This window comes from Vanrija pseudolonga, chromosome 1 (assembly GCF_020906515.1).
Source record: "Vanrija pseudolonga chromosome 1, complete sequence".
In the NCBI taxonomy this organism is placed as follows: Eukaryota; Fungi; Basidiomycota; class Tremellomycetes; order Trichosporonales; family Trichosporonaceae; genus Vanrija; species Vanrija pseudolonga.
The window spans coordinates 830,867-847,820 of NC_085849.1; the positions used below are offsets into that span (position 1 = coordinate 830,867).

Consider the following 16,954-nt stretch of genomic DNA (forward strand, 5'->3'; position numbering starts at 1 on the left):
AGAATGGAGATGCCAAGTCGAGGATTGGGGGCAGATAGGCGTGATAGTGGGTCGTCTTGTCATGTGAACGGCGTGTTTGGGCACTCGTGGGTGGTGCCGCCGCGTCGGCGCGTGCCATGCGGACGGTGGTGTTTCAAGGGCCGGTCAGCTGTGAGAAGTCGGAGCTGCAGGTCGGCGGTCGGGCCGTGTAAAACAGGCGAGTGACGGGGCGGAAGGAGGGATGAAAGGAAGACACAAGAGTGGGGGAGCAGATTGACCCGTTTAGCGGCGACTTGGGTTTGTTAATCCCCAAGTCACCTAGTCACCTGATGACTTGTCGCATTTCAAAGTGGGCAACAAACTTTGTTAATGGGGGTTTGCGGGGTCAAATAGGCAAATTATACGATTTTCGGTCGATAACTCTGACGAAGTGTCAGGTGTTTCTCGGCTTTGCCCCTGACTTTGCAAACTGTCCATCCCTGCCGAAGCGAAGCACGAGCAGAGGTCGGTTACACACACGATGACGTTTCCCGCATCTCATGCTCATCGGCAATATCCTTTCAAGTCCCTGGCTGGCACGGCGGCTGGGCAACAGGCAAGGCCACGACAGACTTGAGCCCTCGGCGCCGCCCCAGCCAGCCCCGACTCGCACACACTGCTGCACTCTCTGTCTCGTACCTGATGCGGCGATCACTCGTCATGGTCACAACTGGGGGGGATGGCTCTAGGGGTACCTCCCCTCCCGCAAATGCGCAATGACGGGTGTTACCCTAGCCAGCCGCAGCCGCAGCCGAAGCGCACGCCCGACCCGCACCTCTGTGCCGCTGAGGTCGCAGAGCCCAATGGCAGCAACCCTTGCCCCCCCCGTGTCGCCGTTCTATGGCCCCAGCCTAAACCGCTTGGCACATCCTGAGAGGTCCACCTTATCCTGGCCATGTGGAGGGCCAGCAAGGGTTGTCTCCCGGTCCCGTGCATGCAAAAGTTCCCCCCCAAGGTACGGCCCAGTTGTCGTCGTCGTCGGCTCGGTTCAGTGGGCGTGCAGATCCTAGAGCACGCGCCCGGCGGAAACTGCCAGGTCAGTCGGTCGGGGCAGTCACAGTCACACCCACCCCGACACTTCTCTGCCTGCCTGCTGATCACTCTCGTGTCAGTCTCTGGCAGAGACAGCCGTCTCCCGCGACGACGAGACAACCGTCTGCTTTCAACAACACAAACACGTCTAGCACACACTTGTCTTGCTTGTTCCAGACCAGCATTCTCACTCAGGGCGCAACGCAACACGCTATCAGCAAGCTAGCTACCGACACACGGCCCGACAATCCTTATCCTGCGGCCGCCGGCCCACACCCCTTCCTCGCCATGACAGGCAGCAGTGCCCCGCCGCCACCAAAGCCGTCGTCGCGAATCATTAGCGACTGGTCTCTCGATGCGAGTCTCAAGACGGCATCGTACCCTGGCTCTGCCGACGGGGTCGAGGCGCTCGAGAGTGGAGTCGAGAACCTCGCGCTCGAGTCACTACCCATTGACATGAGCCGGCTGCCCAAAGAGTATCTCGAGGTGCGTCGCGTCCAAGCTGGCCTCTTGCTAACGACCCAGGCATATCCGTACCCCGCCTTCGTCCTCATCAATGATGTCCCCCCACGGCCGTGGGCGAACGGCCGCGGAATCGAGCCGACATCGGTGATCGATCTGCCATTCACCCAGACGACAGCCCTATCCCTCCCAACCTTTACGCCAGTATGGGCCAACGAGCCGTGGAAACTGGCTGCAGAGGGCAAACCACTTCTCTCATGTCTCTCGATTGAGAGCGCGCGCATGTTGGGCGAGTGGCTATCCGGAGCCCAGGATTTACGCGTTCGCTCCATTTCGGGAGCCACCAGCAATCACAACAGCATTCCTGACCTCGACTCGCCAGATGCCGTGCCCGAGACTTCTCCAGGATCCGTCTCAGACGTCACCAATACCCCCTCTCTGACGTCTGCGTCGACGCAGGACACGACTCTTTCGGGCACGCCTGCAGACCTGCTCCCTCCGCCCTCCACTCTCACCCTCGAGTTCAGCTTCCCCTCTGGCCCGCGCGTCTTCGAGGTCATCAGGTCGACCATGCCCGTGTACTACAGCAACAGGAAAGAGGCGTCCCAAATTGGAACACATACCTTTGCCGTCATCACCATGATTCCTCGGCCCGGGTCTCAGCTGCTACCAAAGCAGCAGCTGTCTCCTGTCACTCCCAAATCGGCTGGCATCCCAGCTGTCACCATGGTGGAGCTGGAGGACGAGATTACAACGCCATCGATTCCGAAGGGGTCTGAGCTGGCTCGCTTGATGCTCACGGGAAGACCTGAAGAACCCCGTTGGACACCAGAATCCAACACGCCGCACGCGATGGAGAGCCCGTCGCTCGCCAGCGGCCCCGTTCACTTCTACCGCGATGGGAGAGTCAGAAATATCGTTTCTGCTACCAGTGTCAAATCGGAGAGTGACGACGCTACTACAACGGACGTCCACGAGCTGCTCGACCGTGTCGATTGGGCAAAGACGTCACTGGGTGCAAAGGATGATTGGTCTCAGAGCCTCAAAACGAGTGGTTCGTAACCTCGACTCTGTCCGCTGCTGACATCAGTTTCAATGGTGCTCTACTACCCGCTCAAGGCCTGTCTGTGGTGGGGCAAGGACTTCACTCTGATCTATAATCAGATGTATGCCGAGGTGAGTGTGGCGGTGGTGGGCTCTCGTGATGCTGACGAGAACAGCAAGTGCCAAACCACCCCAACGTGTTTGGCAAGTCCGGTCCTCAAGCTTGGGCAGGTACGTTTAGTACCTGTGAGAATCCGGAGCTGATCATGCTAGAAATGTGGACCGTGCTCGGCCCCTTGACAGAACTGGTCCTTGGAGGAACTCCTATGTATCGGGAGGACGGTATGTCAAGTGCTCCGACCTCGCTAACAATAGATTTCTTTTTGTGGCGAAAAGTCGACACCGAGCCGCTCTACGAGGCGTATCGCTCCCATGTCTGGCTCCCGATCCTCAAGCCAGAAGGCCAAGTCGGAGGCTTGTTCCACTCCATGGTGGACACCACCGAGAAGGTCCTCTCCGAGCGCCGAATGGCCGCCATCAGAGATATGGGTGAACGGACCTGTGAGTGTGACAACGATTTACCGAGCTAACAAACCCCAGTTGTTGCCCGCACCGTCGAGGAGTTTAGCCAAGGCGTCTTGGAGGGTATCGAATCGGGTTACAAGGACACTCCGTTTGCCCTCCTCTACCATGTTGAGCCACCAAGTGAGACGCCTTTGGTAGCTGCAGCTAACCCACAGACACCTCGCAACCGAGAAAGACCTTTGCGCATATCATGCCCTCGGACGATCAGCTCGCCCCGACGCAGGTTCAGCTCCGATACGCAGGAGGTGTAGGCGTTCCGGAAGGTCATCCATCATCGCCAGCCACAACGACTGTTACGATCCCCGCTCGATCGATTGATGTATCCAGCAGTATCAAGGCAGCGTTTACCGACCCCGATGCTGGTCACCGGCATTCTTCAGCTTCAATTGGCGGTGTCAACCCATTTGGAAATGCCCAGGCTCTCACCGACCCAGAGGACATCATCCGCGGGGCGAGCGAGCAAAAGAACGCCGGCCACCAGTGGCCCTTTATGCAGGCCATCCAGACTCGGCAGCCTGTGCTCGTCGAGGACTGCCGCTCCATCATTACTGGATATCCTATCAGGGTGTGGGATGAGTTACCAACCAAGGCGCTCGTCATCCCCATTGCCCATGATTCGGAGGAGGGCCTGCCGAATGCGATTCTCGTCCTTGGCCTCAACGTTCGGCGTCCCTACGAGGCGGACTACAAGGCTTTCATTGTGAGTTGACCGCGCTGTGGACGACGCTGACATCTCTAGCACGGGTATGCCCATACAATACACGTCTCACTTCGCGTACTGACGAAGACAGCCTTCGCCTCCAGATTGCTTCTGGCTTGACGGCAGTGCGGTCATACCAGGCTGAGATCCGCCGAATCGAAGAGCTCGCGGCGCTCGACCGGGCGAAGAGCATGCTCTTCTCCAACGTCTCACATGAGCTGAGAACGCCACTGACGCTTATTGCTGGGCCGATTGAGGACCTGGTGAACGAGATGCCTGATGGACCACAGCGCGAAGCGCTCATCATGGCTAGGCGGAATGTGTACGTGGAGAACGAGTCTTTCGGGTGAAGCTGACAGTCCAGGCGCCGCATGACCCGGCTGGTATCCATGCTCATGGACGCAAGCAAGCTCGAGGCAGGCAGGCTCAAGGGCTCGTTCCGCCTGGTCAACCTTGGCATCGTCACGCGCGACATTGTCGTAAGCCCATTGGAGCCGACCGCAGCTGACACATCCCGCAGAGCCTCTTCCGAACCGCCATGGACAGAACAAAGCTTGAATTCATCGTCGACTGCGATCTCAGCAACTGCGAGGTCTACGTTGATCCTGAGAAGTGGGAGAAGATTCTGTTCAACTTGGTCGGTGAGTATCAGCAGTCGCAGCGAATGCTCACGCCATCAGGAAACGCCATGAAATATACAATGGAGGGCTACGTCAAAGTGTCTCTCCACTACACCCGCGAGGAGGCAATCGTCGAGGTGGCCGATACAGGTGTCGGAATCCCAAGTATGTGGCAGTGTGGCTGCAACACCTTTCCGCTAACCACTCCAGCCTCCGACCTCAGCTCTGTTGGCGAACGTTTCTTCCGCGCCGAATCAGTAGCGCATCTTCACGAGGGCACTGGCATCGGGCTGTCATTGACCAAGGTGGGTAGTCGAGAGGATTCATATCTGACCCACCAGAAACTCATCCAACTGCACCAAGGCACGCTGGACATTGAGAGTAACACTGCCGAGCAGTCGGACGATGGCAGCCGTAAGTCGTATGTGGCTATCAGTTGCTGACACGCGCAGACGGCTCAGTGTTCCGCGTCCACATTCCACTTGGCCGCAACCACCTACCCCCTGATTCCATCGAAGACGACGTTACGACAGACATTGTCTCCTCCTCGCGGTCCTACACCCCAGGCATGGGCGAGGAGTGGCACAGCTGGTCCGAGGGCAGCATGTCCGAGTGGTTTGACGCCGACGAGCCGTCGACGAACGTCATGCCTGGTCTCGGCCCCTCGTCGCGAGGCATCGATCCAAGTACGCTGTACTTCAAGAAGGAAGACGTTATCATGCTTGTTGACGACTCGGCTGATACACGACGATACGTTCGGTCAATCCTCGAGCCGTTCTGCACCATCGTCGAGGCTCGCGATGGCCAGGAAGCTCTCGACACATACGACGTCAAGCCGCCCGACCTTATCATTGCCGATGTCATGATGCCGAGAGTGAGTTGGCTGTATGTGCACCTCCTAACTCCCCAGCTTGATGGCTTCGGCCTTCTGGAAGCGCTTAGGAAGGGAACGAAGGAGCAGCAGATTGTCCCATTCATTCTGCTCACCGCTATCGACGACGGCCAGTTTGAGGGTCTCCTAGCAGGCGCTGATGGTGGGTTTGAAATATGAGCGCGCTGACCCTTCCAGACTATCTCTCGACGCCTTTCAACGCGCGTGAGCTCGTGGCTCGTGTTCACATGCAGTAAGTTGCCTCACCTCGCTCAGCCACGTTCTAACTTTCTCTCCAGGCTGCAGCTTGGCAAGAAGCGCAAGACGCTGGAAACACTGTTCGACGAGCGTACTGCCGAACTGAGGACGTTAACAGAGCTGTCACCGGTTGGCATCTTCCGATGCACTCCAGACGGCTATGTGTCGTACGCCAACCACGCCTGGTAAGCCCTTGACCGCCTCCCTCCCGCTGACACCGCAGGCATGACCTCTCTGGCTACCCTATGGGCCAGGAGATCACCAACTGGGGTGACTTCATCGTGGAGGAGCACCAGGCGCGTATCCGCCACCTCTGGGAGACATACGTACCGTCGACCGCGCCAAGCGTATGGGCCGAATGGCAATGGAACAATGGGCGGTGGGGTGCCACACAGGTGCTCCGCCTCGACGAGGTGGTTCCTGGCTCTCCTCCAGGCTTCATCGGCTGCTCAATCGACATTACCGAACGCAAGCTGAACGAGGAGATGCAGCTCTTGCGCGTCAAGGAGGCGGAGCAACGGCGCGAAGAGGCCGAGGATGCCAAACGCCAACAAGAACTCCTCATCGACATCACGTCGCACGAGATCCGCAACCCGATCAGCAGTCTCATGCAGTGTTCATCGCTCGTCAAGACCAATTTGACGGCTCTGCAGGAAGAGCTGAAGCGCAGCATGGAAGGGGACGACGACTTCAAGCCGACGCACCAGCTCCTTGCGACGATCGACGACGACCTCGAGGCACTGGAGAGTATCTACCAGTGTGCCCTTACGCAAGAGCGGATCAGCAACGATGTGTTGTCTCTGGGCAAGATTCAGCTCGACATGTTGCGTGAGTGGCGCAGTCGACTGTGGCAGAGTACCGGCTTACCTTGCAGAAATGTTCGACGTCGAGACGACAATCGCCAAGCAGGCGCAAAAGGCCGTGTCCGTGTTCCAGAACGAAGCACGCATGAAGCGTATCGACCTGTCCATGGAACTCGGGGAGGCGTTTGAGAAGTTGGGAGTGGAGGTGGTCTTGACGGATCCAGTGCGACTGGGTCAGGTGTAAGTGAACGCAAGTCGTCGAGGTGCTTAGCTCACGCGCCAGTGTCACCAACCTGTTGTCCAATGCAATCCGTTTTACGGCCACGAGCAAGGTCCGCAAGATCAAGCTCGAGGTTGATGTCGGTTTGGAGCAGCCGACGGATGCGACCTGCAACAAGCCCAAGCCGTCTGGCCCTCTGCCGTCATCTGTCGACGCTGACACACCGTTGTACCTCTATGTGTCTGGTGAGTGCTGACTCGCGTGGCTCCGGAGCGAACGCAGCGCTGACAATTGCAGTGTCCGACACAGGCCCAGGCCTCACCGAGGAGGAACTGAACATGCTCTTCCTGCGCTTCTCCCAAGCATCAGCCAAGACCCACACTGTCTTTGGCGGCTCAGGCCTCGGCCTCTTCGTCTGCCGCAAGATCACGGAGCGCATGGGCGGCCGTATCGAAGTGGCAAGCAAGTACGGCCAGGGGTCCACGTTCCGCTTCTTTATCAAGGCTAGGGCATGTCCGATCCCCAGCGGCCCAGCCCACCCCGGCACCCCGCTGGCTGACCCGACGGCGTTCAGCTGGGACACGGAGAAGCCGCACATCTTGGTAGTGGAGGACAACCTGATCAACCAGACGGTTCTGAGGCGGCAACTCAAGCACGTCGGGCTGACGGTGGACTGTGTGTCGAATGGCGTCGAGGCGCTGGACAAGATCCGCTCGACCATGTCGCTGGTGGAGGGGACAAGCGAACGGCAGAACCCCAAGGAGCGCGGGTACGACTGTGTCCTGATGGACCTCGAGATGCCGATCATGGACGGGTACACGGCTGCGCGGATGCTGCGGGCAGACGAGGAGGCTGGCAAGGTGACGCGGGCGTCGATTATCGCGTTAAGTGGGTAGCCGTGTGGTTGACTGAGCTGACCCAGCAGCTGGAAACGCGCGACAGGCGCTGATCAACGAGGCGATGAAGGACTTTGACGATGTAGTGGTCAAGCCGTACCGCTTGGTGAGTGGGAGACTGCGATGGCGCAGACAACTGACGCACGCAGGACCAACTGCTGTCCAAGATTGAGACGCTCACAAAAGGCACGATTGACAGGGCAGGCAAGAGAGAGGTGACGAGACCTGCACTGAGAAGGAGGACGGGCGGTGTGGAGATGGCGCCGGCGGTGCAGGCAGCGCAATCCTAGAATGTATCCCTAGACGACTGTAATAGCGGAGGGCCGCGACTGTAATCATGCATGCATATGTAGGCTGGTGTGGGGGGTGGGGTGGGTGACTATGTGAGGCAGAGTGTGCGGGCGTGGCCGCTACAGCACCTCTGCCCAGCCGAGCGCGATCCAGCGCTCGACGAGGTGGTACCGGACGAGATGGGTTGTGCCTTCTGCGAGGTACGCCGTGTCGCCGCTGCGATGTCAGCACAATACCCACGCTCCTACTCACTGCTCGAGCGTGACCTCGCCGCAGTCCTTGCGACAGAGCACCAAAACAGGCGTATTAGCATTCGGTGTGGGCACTAGGTGGGCGTCAGCTCTTCCTCCTCGCTCGCTCGCGTACCCATCGACACCCCATCCCCGTACGTCTCGTCCGTGCGCCTCAGCCACTCGGGCAGCGAGTCGAGCACCGAGTGCGCGTAGTGCTGCGACACGAGCTCGGCGTACTTGTGCGCGTGGGCCAGTTCGGCGCCCGAGAAGAGGGGGTGCAGGTCGGGCGTGGAGACAATGTGCTGGGCGAACTTTTCGATCTGGGGGAGTCAGCACCTGGCCATCTCAGGCTCATCGAGTCCTGGCTCACGCCGAGCTCGCGCCTGCGGCGCTCGCTTACCTTGTGCAACCTGACCCGCACGTAGCTCCGCACGAGATACTTTGCCCTTTCCATCTCAGTCTGCACCAGCACGAGACGGAAGTGCTCCTCCTCGCTGGTCTGGGGATCGGCGCGCAGCGTGTCCAGCATTTGTTGCTGCAGCGTGAGCATGCACATTACCCCCACTTCCACAGCGACGCAACCCACCTGCTGCTCAAGCCGATCAAGTAACGAGTCCAGCAGCTCCCCCTCCCACCTAAGCAAGGAGGGCACGCCGCGCTCGCGCACCCACGCGCGCGAGAGCCGGCGCACGTCGTCGAGCGTGTCTTCCTCGTGTCCGGGGGAGAGGTCCGCCGCGGAGAAGATGCTCGACGGCTCGGGGGCAGGCTCAGCGTCCATCCCCCCTCCCCCGCCCGCGTCCGTAGCCCCGTCGAGCACGCTCTCGCCGTACAACCCCGGCGCGGGCGTGCCCGCCATGCTCGACAGCCGCGTGAGGAACGACCGCGCGGGCGCGGCGCTGCCTGCACGCGAGGAGCCAGCTTGTGCCTGCCCTGCGGGGTAGTGCGCCTCGTCGTCGTCGTCGAAAAAGGAGGACATGGCGTGGTGGGTCGTGGTGGTGTGGGTTGTCGCAAGATGCGCAAGAGTTACCGTCGTTGATATCTCGGATTCAGGGTTTCGACGCGCACAACCAACGCGTCGGCGACAACGGCGCCAAAGCACAAACAATCAATCACCAGCCGGATGCCAGACAGCCAGCCGCCAAACCACATATCATACATGATGCTCTCTGCTCAAGCCTACGCCACGCCCTACTCCGCAAACCGCACCTTGCCGCCGCCCCCACCGCGTCGGTCTATCCGCACAGCACGCCGCCCAACCGCAGCATAGATGGTCTTGCTCGCCAGATCCTCCGCCCCGTCCCACCCGCGCGCGCGGCACACGGCCCCGAGCCCGCTCTTCGCCTCGGGCATGGGCACGAACGCCTCGGGGTTGGGGCCGGCGCTGCTCTTCCCACTCCGGAGAAGCATGAGCGCGAGGTGTGATAGCAGGATCGCTTCAGACGTGATTGGTGGCGCGTCGCCGCCGCCGCTCTGCACCGACGCCGTGGACGGCGCCGCCAGCGGGTCGGCGCGTGATAGCCGGTGCAGGTGCGCACTAGGGTCAGCGCGGCTCATGTAGAATCCACGTACATTGTCGCCTCTGGCGTCTTGTCCACTGGCTCGTCGGCACCGAGCAGCATCAGGTCGCCGAGCTTGTCCCAGATCTTGTCCTGGATGTCAGTGGGGTCGCGGCTGAGACACGTACGATTGACGGGCCGATGAACGGCAGGTCCACCTCAACACCTTCGACTCTTCGGACGCCTGGTGCTGGTGCAGGCGAGGGAGCAGGCTCCACCGCGGCTGGCGTCGGCACCGGCAGGGGTGTAGGCGCGGCAGGCGTAACCGCGGGCAGCGTGTGCACCGGCACCGGCGTGACCGCCACAGGCGCCACGGGCCGTGGTGTCGCCACCAGCGAGTCGTTCACGTTCGGTGTCGCGACAAACGGCGAGGCCTGGAATCTGCCCGCACCAGCCGGCGTGAAGGTCGGCGGGCGCGCAAAGATAGTGCGCGACTCATCGGCGGCCCCGAGCACCGAGGGACGGAGAGACGACGCTGCACGCGGCGTGCCCAGCAGATGCAAAGGCGAGAACTTGCTCCCTGGCGGCGGGCCCGAGGCCCGATGCGGTGTGGTCATGTTGACCAGCGAGTTGGTAACCACGGGCATTTCACGGGGAGTGCGCGGCGCCTGCAGCTGCTGCTGACCCTGGCCGTACAGCCCTCCGCGGGCCGGCGTCGGCCCCGAGCTTCGGAGCTCCTTCTGCTGGCTCCGCAGCGCCTTGAGATTTGCCTCGAGCGCGCGCAGGGCCTCCTCTTCCGCCGCGATCGCCTCGTCAATCCCAAGCGGCGGGGGCGGCGTAGATGCCTTCGTGGGCGCGGGCTTGGCCTCTGCCTTCGGGGCCGGCTTGGAGGCCTCCGCGATGAGCGCCTGCAGCTCGGCTGTGCGCGCCGCGTGCCGCCTGTGCGTGTCGACCAAGGAGTGGATGTGCGCCTTGGCGCGCGACATGGGCCGGTACGAGTCGACGAGCGCGTCGACAATCTGCTCGGCGGCCGAGAGCGCGTGGTCGACCTCGGCGCCGGTGCCGCGCGTCCTGCGTAACGCCTTGAGCGGTGTGAGCTGGTGCCCCTCGCGCAGCTCGACCCGCCGCTGGCCCGTCCCGCCCGTAATGCCGAGCTCGCCCGCGCGCGACGAGCCAGCTTGTGTTTCTTCCCCGATGAACCGGTACGGCTTGCGCTCCGACTCGTTCGAGTCCCGGATCAGATTCAGCACCGTGCGCTTCGGTGCCCTGCTGCCTGGAGGCTGGAGATACAGGTACGCTGTCGTGAATGGCCCCGCGGGCCGGATGTTCTGGCTCGAGTAGAAGTCGATCTGCTCGCACTCATTTGCGAGCTTGTCGAGCGCTGCGCCGAGCGACGGCATGGTGGCGGCGAGCGTGACTGAGTGAGTGAATGGACAGTGATGGGATCCAGGATGCCGCACTGACTTCGTCTCCATCACTCTTTGTTGACACATTTCAGTGGCTAGACTGATTTTGCTTCCGCGACTGATTTCTGGCCTTCCCTCCCTCCACCTCCATCTACCCCAGCCTGCACACCGCACACGCCAACTCCTCATATCTGTATATGCATAGGCACACTTTTTTCCTTTACTACGTTATACGATTGGGTGTACTAGATAAAAACCTAGTACCTCGCCCTCTACTGCTTGTTCGAGAGCGCGGCAACACCGGGGAGCTCCTTGCCCTCGAGGAGCTCAAGCGAGGCACCACCGCCGGTCGAAACGTGCGAGAGCTTGTCCTCCTTGCCGGCGTTGGCAACGAGGGTGGCGGTGTCACCACCACCAACAATGACGGTGGCGCCCTTGGCGGCGGCGTCAATGGTGGCGTCAAGGAGGGCGTTCGAGCCACCAGCAAAGGCGGGGAACTCGAAGACACCAGCAGGGCCGTTCCACAGGATGGTCTTGGACTCAGAGACGGCCTTGGCGAAGAGCTTGCGCGACTCGGGTCCGGCGTCGAGGCCCATAAGGCCGTCGGGGATGCCCTGGGCGTCGGTGACAATCGAGGTCTTGGCGTCGGGGGCGAACTTGTCGGCGGTAACGTAGTCGACGGGGAGGATGAGCTCGACGTTCTTGGCCTTGGCCTTCTCAACGAGGCGGCCAACGACCTTGGAGCCCTCCTCGTCGAAGAGCGAGTTGCCGATCGAGACGCCATCGAGGGTCTTCTTGAAGGTGAAGGCCATGCCACCGCAGACAATAAGCTTGTTGACACGGTCAAGCATCGAGTCGATGAGCTGGATCTTGTCCTGGACCTTGGCACCACCGAGGATGGCAAGGAATGGGCGGTCGGGGTGCTCGAGGACCTTGGCAAAGTACTCGAGCTCCTTCTTCATGAGGAAGCCGGCGGCACGGACGGGGAGGTCAATGCCGACCATCGACGAGTGGGCACGGTGGGCAGTGCCGAAGGCGTCGTTGATGTAGACGTCGCCGAGCGAGGTGAGCTCCTCACGGAACTTCTTGACGGCGGCGGGGTCGGCCTTGATCTTCTCGTCGCCCTTCTTGCCCTTGCCCTCCTCCTCGACGTGAAAGCGGAGGTTCTCGAGAAGGAAGACCTGGCCGTCCTTGCCCTCGTTGACGGCGGCAGTGATCTCGGGGCCGACGCAGTCGGGGAGGAACTTGACGTCACGCTTCAAGAGCTCGGAAAGCTTGGTAGCAACAGGCTTGAGCGAGAACTTGGGGTTGGGCTGGCCGTCGGGGCGGCCAAGGTGCGACATGAGGACGACCGACTTGGCGCCTGTGCGGGTGAGCACGTTTCTTCCATGACGTGGCCACAATACAACACTTACCATTGTCAATGGCGTACTGGATCGTGGGGAGAGCAGCAACAATGCGAGCAGGGTTGGTGATCTCGAGGGTCGTCTTGTCCTGGGGGACGTTGAAGTCGACACGGATGAGGACGCGCTTGCCCTTGAGGTCGACGTCGGTGATGGAGAGCTTGTTGGAGAGAGACATTTTGCCTTTGGATGCTGTAGTAGCGGTTTTGGTGAAAGGAAGAATGCCAGAAGGACCGGTTGCAACGACTGCCAGCAGAGCGAGAGCGATGGGGATAAGGCCGTACGCGGCGGTGCGAGAGGGGCGTGGGATCAGGTTGGACATTTCAGGGGGGAGGGGGGTGATGTGCGAATCAAGGTGGAGGGGGAAGGAAGGGGGCAGGCAGGCAGGAACGTTTGCAGGACACGACAATGTCAGCGATAACAGAGACGAGGGAAAGAGTTAAAGGGTGCACGTACCACTAGAGTCCGGTTTTATTTACACGTTAGGAGCAACAGACTGAGCTTTCGGAGCTGGCAGGAGCAAAGCAAAGGGTGGTGGTGACTAAAGGCCTGAGCGTCGAGAGTGGGTGGGTGGGACGGAACATGGAGGACCGGAGACGCGCGGAGTGACGCGGAGGGGGGGGCACGGAGGTCCTTGTCAGGCTGGCTGGGCTGGCTGGCAGGCTAGGCTGGGCAGTACCCGGTAGGTGAGGGAGGCCAGGCTGCCTGGGCACTCTTGCTGGCACCTGGGCTGCGGTATGAATGACGACATGTGGTTGGCTGGCCGCGCTTCCTTACCGCCGGTCCCCAACGACAAGTTCAACGCCCGATTGGACCGACGCGGGGCCCAGGGGCTACAATGAGACAGGGCCAGCAGCGCGTCATGCAGCAGGCAGGCAGCAGGCAGGCAGGCAAGCTAGATGGATGGTGGCGCGTGAGAGGCGAACCACTGGTTGTCGTTGTCAACATTCGTCTACTTCTGCACACTGCACATTGAGGAGTGCTGATCCGCACAGCCTGCGACATGGATGGTGGACTCACTCTGACACACACACTCACTGCATTGACCCCCTCGGCTCTCACGCCAGTGTGCACGTCGCGGGGGAAGGTGGAGGCAGCCTCGTGGTGAGAGCGCGCCGAGGGGCGTAGCCGCGTAACCTGCCCTCGGCGTCGGTACGCTGTGGCAACGTCCATGGTCACTCCCCACCGCCCCCGCTGGCTCGTCCCAGTCTACTCACCCACCCATGCGCCCATTCTCTTGCTGGGCCTTTAAATTTCTCTCTCTCGCCGTCTTCCTTTCTCTCTCAACTTGACATTTCCCCCTCACTCTCTAAACTCGCCCCTGTCCCTTCTTCAACCAGTCTCTGGTACGACCTTCTCTCTCGCCACCTCTCACCACTCGCACTAATACTTCTCCAACAGCGCTTGACTGGAGAGACACCAAACATCCCTCTTTGTTTCACGACCGCCAGCGAGAGAGCTCGCACCGTCGACTGTGAGTAACCAACTTCTTCCCTCACTCGTGCCTTTGACCAGTGTCGCTGACCTGTCCACTCGCACAGCGTCCGTATCGTCGTCGCTATCTTCTCTCACACACTTGCGGTCTTCTTTCAACTCACTTCTTTGCCTTCCTCGCATAGCCCGTCAAGCCAAGGTGAGTGAGCATACAGCATGGCGGCCAATGACTGACCCACTCAGAGCCCCTAGTTTAGCCAAGGATGGACCGCAACAATCAGTGGTGAGCAACAGTTGCCCTTCTCTTATTCCCGGCACCGTCACCACCCCTCTATGTGCTGTCGTCGGCAACTGTGGGCCTTTGGTGTTCGGCCTCGCCCTGCTCACGCCCGCCCCCTCCCCCTTCTCCTCCAACGACACGCACATTCATACTCTGCCTCACACCCCCATTGCTCGACGCCGCCCCCCCCCCCCCCTTTTTTTCCATTTGTCTGATCTAACATTCTCTAAGGCAAGGCCAAGGCCAGCGTCAGAACCAGGATCAAGGTTGGGGCGGCGGTGGGAATCAAGGTAACCAGGGGTGGAATCGGGGCGAGGGCCCTCGCGACCGCTCCGAATTCTCCTCGGGCTATGGTCTTCGCGATGCCAATGTAAGCCACTCATTTGTCCTCCTCCATCGGGTACGCTGACATACTAGCAGCGTCAGGATGGACCTCTGCCCCCTGAGCACGAGAGGGTCACTCCCCACGGCTCTGTTCACCGAATCTACCCTGCCCCCACAGAGACGGCGCGCCCTCTCAACGCAGATGAGGGCTGGCCTGAGACCACTTCCCACCAAGACGACAAGGCCCATGGTGCTGGCGACAGTACTGTTGTCCAGCGCAACAACAGCCGCGACTACAACCAGGACTACAACCAGCGCCCCGACAAGCAGCCGTCTGGCGACCGCAACCAGCGCCGCGATGATCAGTCGTTCGGAGGTTGGCCCGGGGCTCAAGCCAGTCAGAACGATCCCCAGCCGCCAACGCACGGCGACTTCTCTCAAGGCGCAACTTCCCCTACCTCTCCTGGCCCGTATGTCCCTTGGGAACCTCCTCAGTAAGAAACCTCAAACGGCTGATACACTATACTGACCACGGGCCAAGGTTCTCTCAGGTGCAGAAGGACTCGGATGCCGAGCTCGAGGCAATGTTTGCCCAAGAGGCGGAGCGCAAGAGGGACAAGGGCATCATCACCATGTTTTCTCATCTTCGTATCTCTCGCGATGATGCTCCTCGCCCGTCCGGAGCTGGGGGCTGGTCTCAGCCACAGCAAGACCAGGGTTGGGGCAGCCGCAACCAAGGTGACAACGGCGGTGATTTCGGCTCGCAGGTGGATTTCGCACCGGTGGCAGTGCAGCTGACAAGGAAAGCGCGAACAGCCACCTCACTTTGGTGGGGGAGGCGTCCGTGGTTGCTTCAACTGCGGTCAAGACGGCCACATCGTGAGTCTTTGAAGTGAAAGGTTGCTAACATATGTTCAGAGCCGCGACTGCCCTCAGGGTGGCCGCACGTGCCACAACTGTGGCGAGCCGGGACACATAGTAAGATGACTGCAACGAACCTGCTGACCACGCCAGAGCCGAGAGTGCCCAAAGGGAGGCGGTGGTCGCACCTGCCATGGATGTGGAGAGCCGGGACACATTGTAGGTCTGGAGTGTTGGAACTCAGCTGACAAGAGTAGCGCGCCGAGTGTCCATCAGGCGGTGGTGGTGGCGGCTACGACTCACGCACTTGCCACAACTGTGGAGAGGCTGGCCACATCGTGAGTCCACCCATTACTTGCGCTGTGATATCGTGCTCACTAGAACAGAGCCGCGACTGCCCATCGGGTGGTGGCTCGCGCACGTGCCACAACTGTGGCGAAGCTGGTCACTTTGTATGTCTTGGGGTTAGGCCACGCTAACATATCACAGAGCCGTGAGTGCCCCAAGGGTGGCTCTCGCCCGTACGGTCAGAGGCAGGGCGGCGACAGCTGGGGTGGCAACACCGGCGGTGGCGACAATGGCTGGGGAGGTGGCGGTGGAGGTGGCGGCGGTGACGATGGCTGGGGTAACAGCGGCGGTGCGGGTGGTGCTGGCAACGATGATGGCTGGGGTAGTGGTGGCGGCGGCCAGGCTGGTAGGTACTATGGGGGCTTCCTCGGCTGACGTCTCTCAGGTGAGAACGGCAACCAGAAGAACGACGACGACGACTGGGGTCAGTCGGCGGCTGCCAACAATGCCGATGACGGCGACGACTGGGGCCAGCCCTCCGCACCCCCCAAGGCCACCAACGACAGCTGGGGCGAAAGCAACTCGGCTCCCGTTCCCAAGAAGCAACTCGACGACTGGGGCGTTCCGCCTTCCACCCCGTCAAAGGCCCCGAGCAACCCGGCTGGCAACGCCGCTGCTCCGAGCCCCGGTCCTGGCATCCACCCAGACAGGCTGCGCCAGATGCAGGGCGAAACTCGTCGTCCGGCCGAGTTCATCCCGTCCTCGCAGCAGGCTCCCGCCAGCGGCCTGAGTGGCCCTGGCACCGGCCTCCGCCCTCCTCCTCCTGCTCAGCGCCAGTCTTGGGACGGACGCAACCGTGAGCAGGGTAGCGGCTATGGCGACAACCAGCAGGGCCCCAACCACCAGCGCTACAACAACGATGGCGACAACCAGAACAGCCCTATCAAGCAGCGCTACGCGGACGAGCAGTACCGCGACGGCACTCAGTCTGGCAGTGGCGGCCGTCAGTCCAACCAGTTCGACGGCGGTGCGAACCAGTATAGCGGCAACACTCACTTTGGTGGCGGCGGTGGTGGCGGTGGTGGCGGATCGCCTACGAACCAGCTTGCGGGCGGCAACCAGTATGGCGGCAACAACGACCAGAACGGCCAGTATGGCGGCAACGGCAACACTCAGTTCGGCGGCGGTGGCAGTGGCGGCCCTCCTCGCAACCAGTACAGCGGTGACGGTCAGTACGGCATCGGCGGTGCAGTCAACGGCCGTCAATACGGCAACGGACCTAGCGGCAACAGCAGCTATGACCGTGACCACAACTACGGCGGTGGTCTCAGCGTCGGCAACGACGGGCAGCGCGGCTACGGCAACGACAACCAGTACAGGGGCGGCAACGACAACCAGCACAGCGGCGGCAGCGGCGGTGGCTACGGCC

General features: G+C 61.2%; 3 protein-coding genes across 3 annotated transcripts; 1 reads left to right on the plus strand and 2 right to left on the minus strand.

Annotated features, from left to right (window-relative positions):
* The first annotated feature begins 1,111 nt into the window (after positions 1-1,111).
* Positions 1,112-7,839, plus strand: todS_0 (Sensor histidine kinase TodS). The gene is made up of 25 exons (XM_062766775.1): positions 1,112-1,536; positions 1,576-2,566; positions 2,603-2,688; positions 2,733-2,787; positions 2,830-2,898; positions 2,932-3,117; positions 3,157-3,261; positions 3,297-3,841; positions 3,881-3,885; positions 3,933-4,163; positions 4,206-4,320; positions 4,362-4,482; positions 4,522-4,626; positions 4,672-4,766; positions 4,803-4,875; positions 4,914-5,335; positions 5,372-5,495; positions 5,531-5,585; positions 5,632-5,775; positions 5,814-6,418; positions 6,465-6,633; positions 6,677-6,858; positions 6,911-7,501; positions 7,539-7,615; positions 7,659-7,839. Exons 1-25 carry the CDS (start codon positions 1,339-1,341, stop codon positions 7,797-7,799), a joined length of 5,490 nt encoding a protein of 1,829 aa, XP_062622759.1. The 5' UTR covers positions 1,112-1,338; the 3' UTR covers positions 7,800-7,839.
* Positions 7,840-7,848: 9 nt separating this feature from the next.
* On the minus strand, positions 7,849-10,929 carry sld5 (DNA replication complex GINS protein sld5; the record flags this gene model as incomplete). The annotated part of the gene is made up of 7 exons (XM_062766776.1): positions 7,849-8,016; positions 8,053-8,125; positions 8,167-8,353; positions 8,434-8,568; positions 9,291-9,567; positions 9,603-9,682; positions 9,718-10,929. The coding sequence occupies 7 exons, from the start codon at positions 10,927-10,929 to the stop codon at positions 7,920-7,922; spliced, it is 2,061 nt and encodes a 686-aa protein (XP_062622760.1). The 3' UTR covers positions 7,849-7,919.
* Positions 10,930-11,117: 188 nt separating this feature from the next.
* Positions 11,118-12,767, minus strand: pgk-1 (Phosphoglycerate kinase). The gene is made up of 2 exons (XM_062766777.1): positions 12,351-12,767; positions 11,118-12,298 (listed from the first exon to the last, which is right to left on the minus strand). The coding sequence occupies exons 1-2, from the start codon at positions 12,658-12,660 to the stop codon at positions 11,208-11,210; spliced, it is 1,401 nt and encodes a 466-aa protein (XP_062622761.1). The 5' UTR covers positions 12,661-12,767; the 3' UTR covers positions 11,118-11,207.
* Between the last annotated feature and the right edge of the window lie 4,187 nt (positions 12,768-16,954).

Coding starts and splice junctions, on each gene's coding strand:
- todS_0 (XM_062766775.1), top strand. CDS start 1,339: ATGACAGGCAGCAGTGCCCCGCCGCCACCAAAGCCGTCGTCGCGAATC. Junction 1,537..1,575: donor TGCCCAAAGAGTATCTCGAG/GTGCGTCGCGTC, acceptor CTAACGACCCAG/GCATATCCGTACCCCGCCTT. Junction 5,776..5,813: donor TCGTACGCCAACCACGCCTG/GTAAGCCCTTGA, acceptor CTGACACCGCAG/GCATGACCTCTCTGGCTACC.
- pgk-1 (XM_062766777.1), bottom strand. CDS start 12,660: ATGTCCAACCTGATCCCACGCCCCTCTCGCACCGCCGCGTACGGCCTT. Junction 12,299..12,350: donor CCAGTACGCCATTGACAATG/GTAAGTGTTGTA, acceptor TCACCCGCACAG/GCGCCAAGTCGGTCGTCCTC.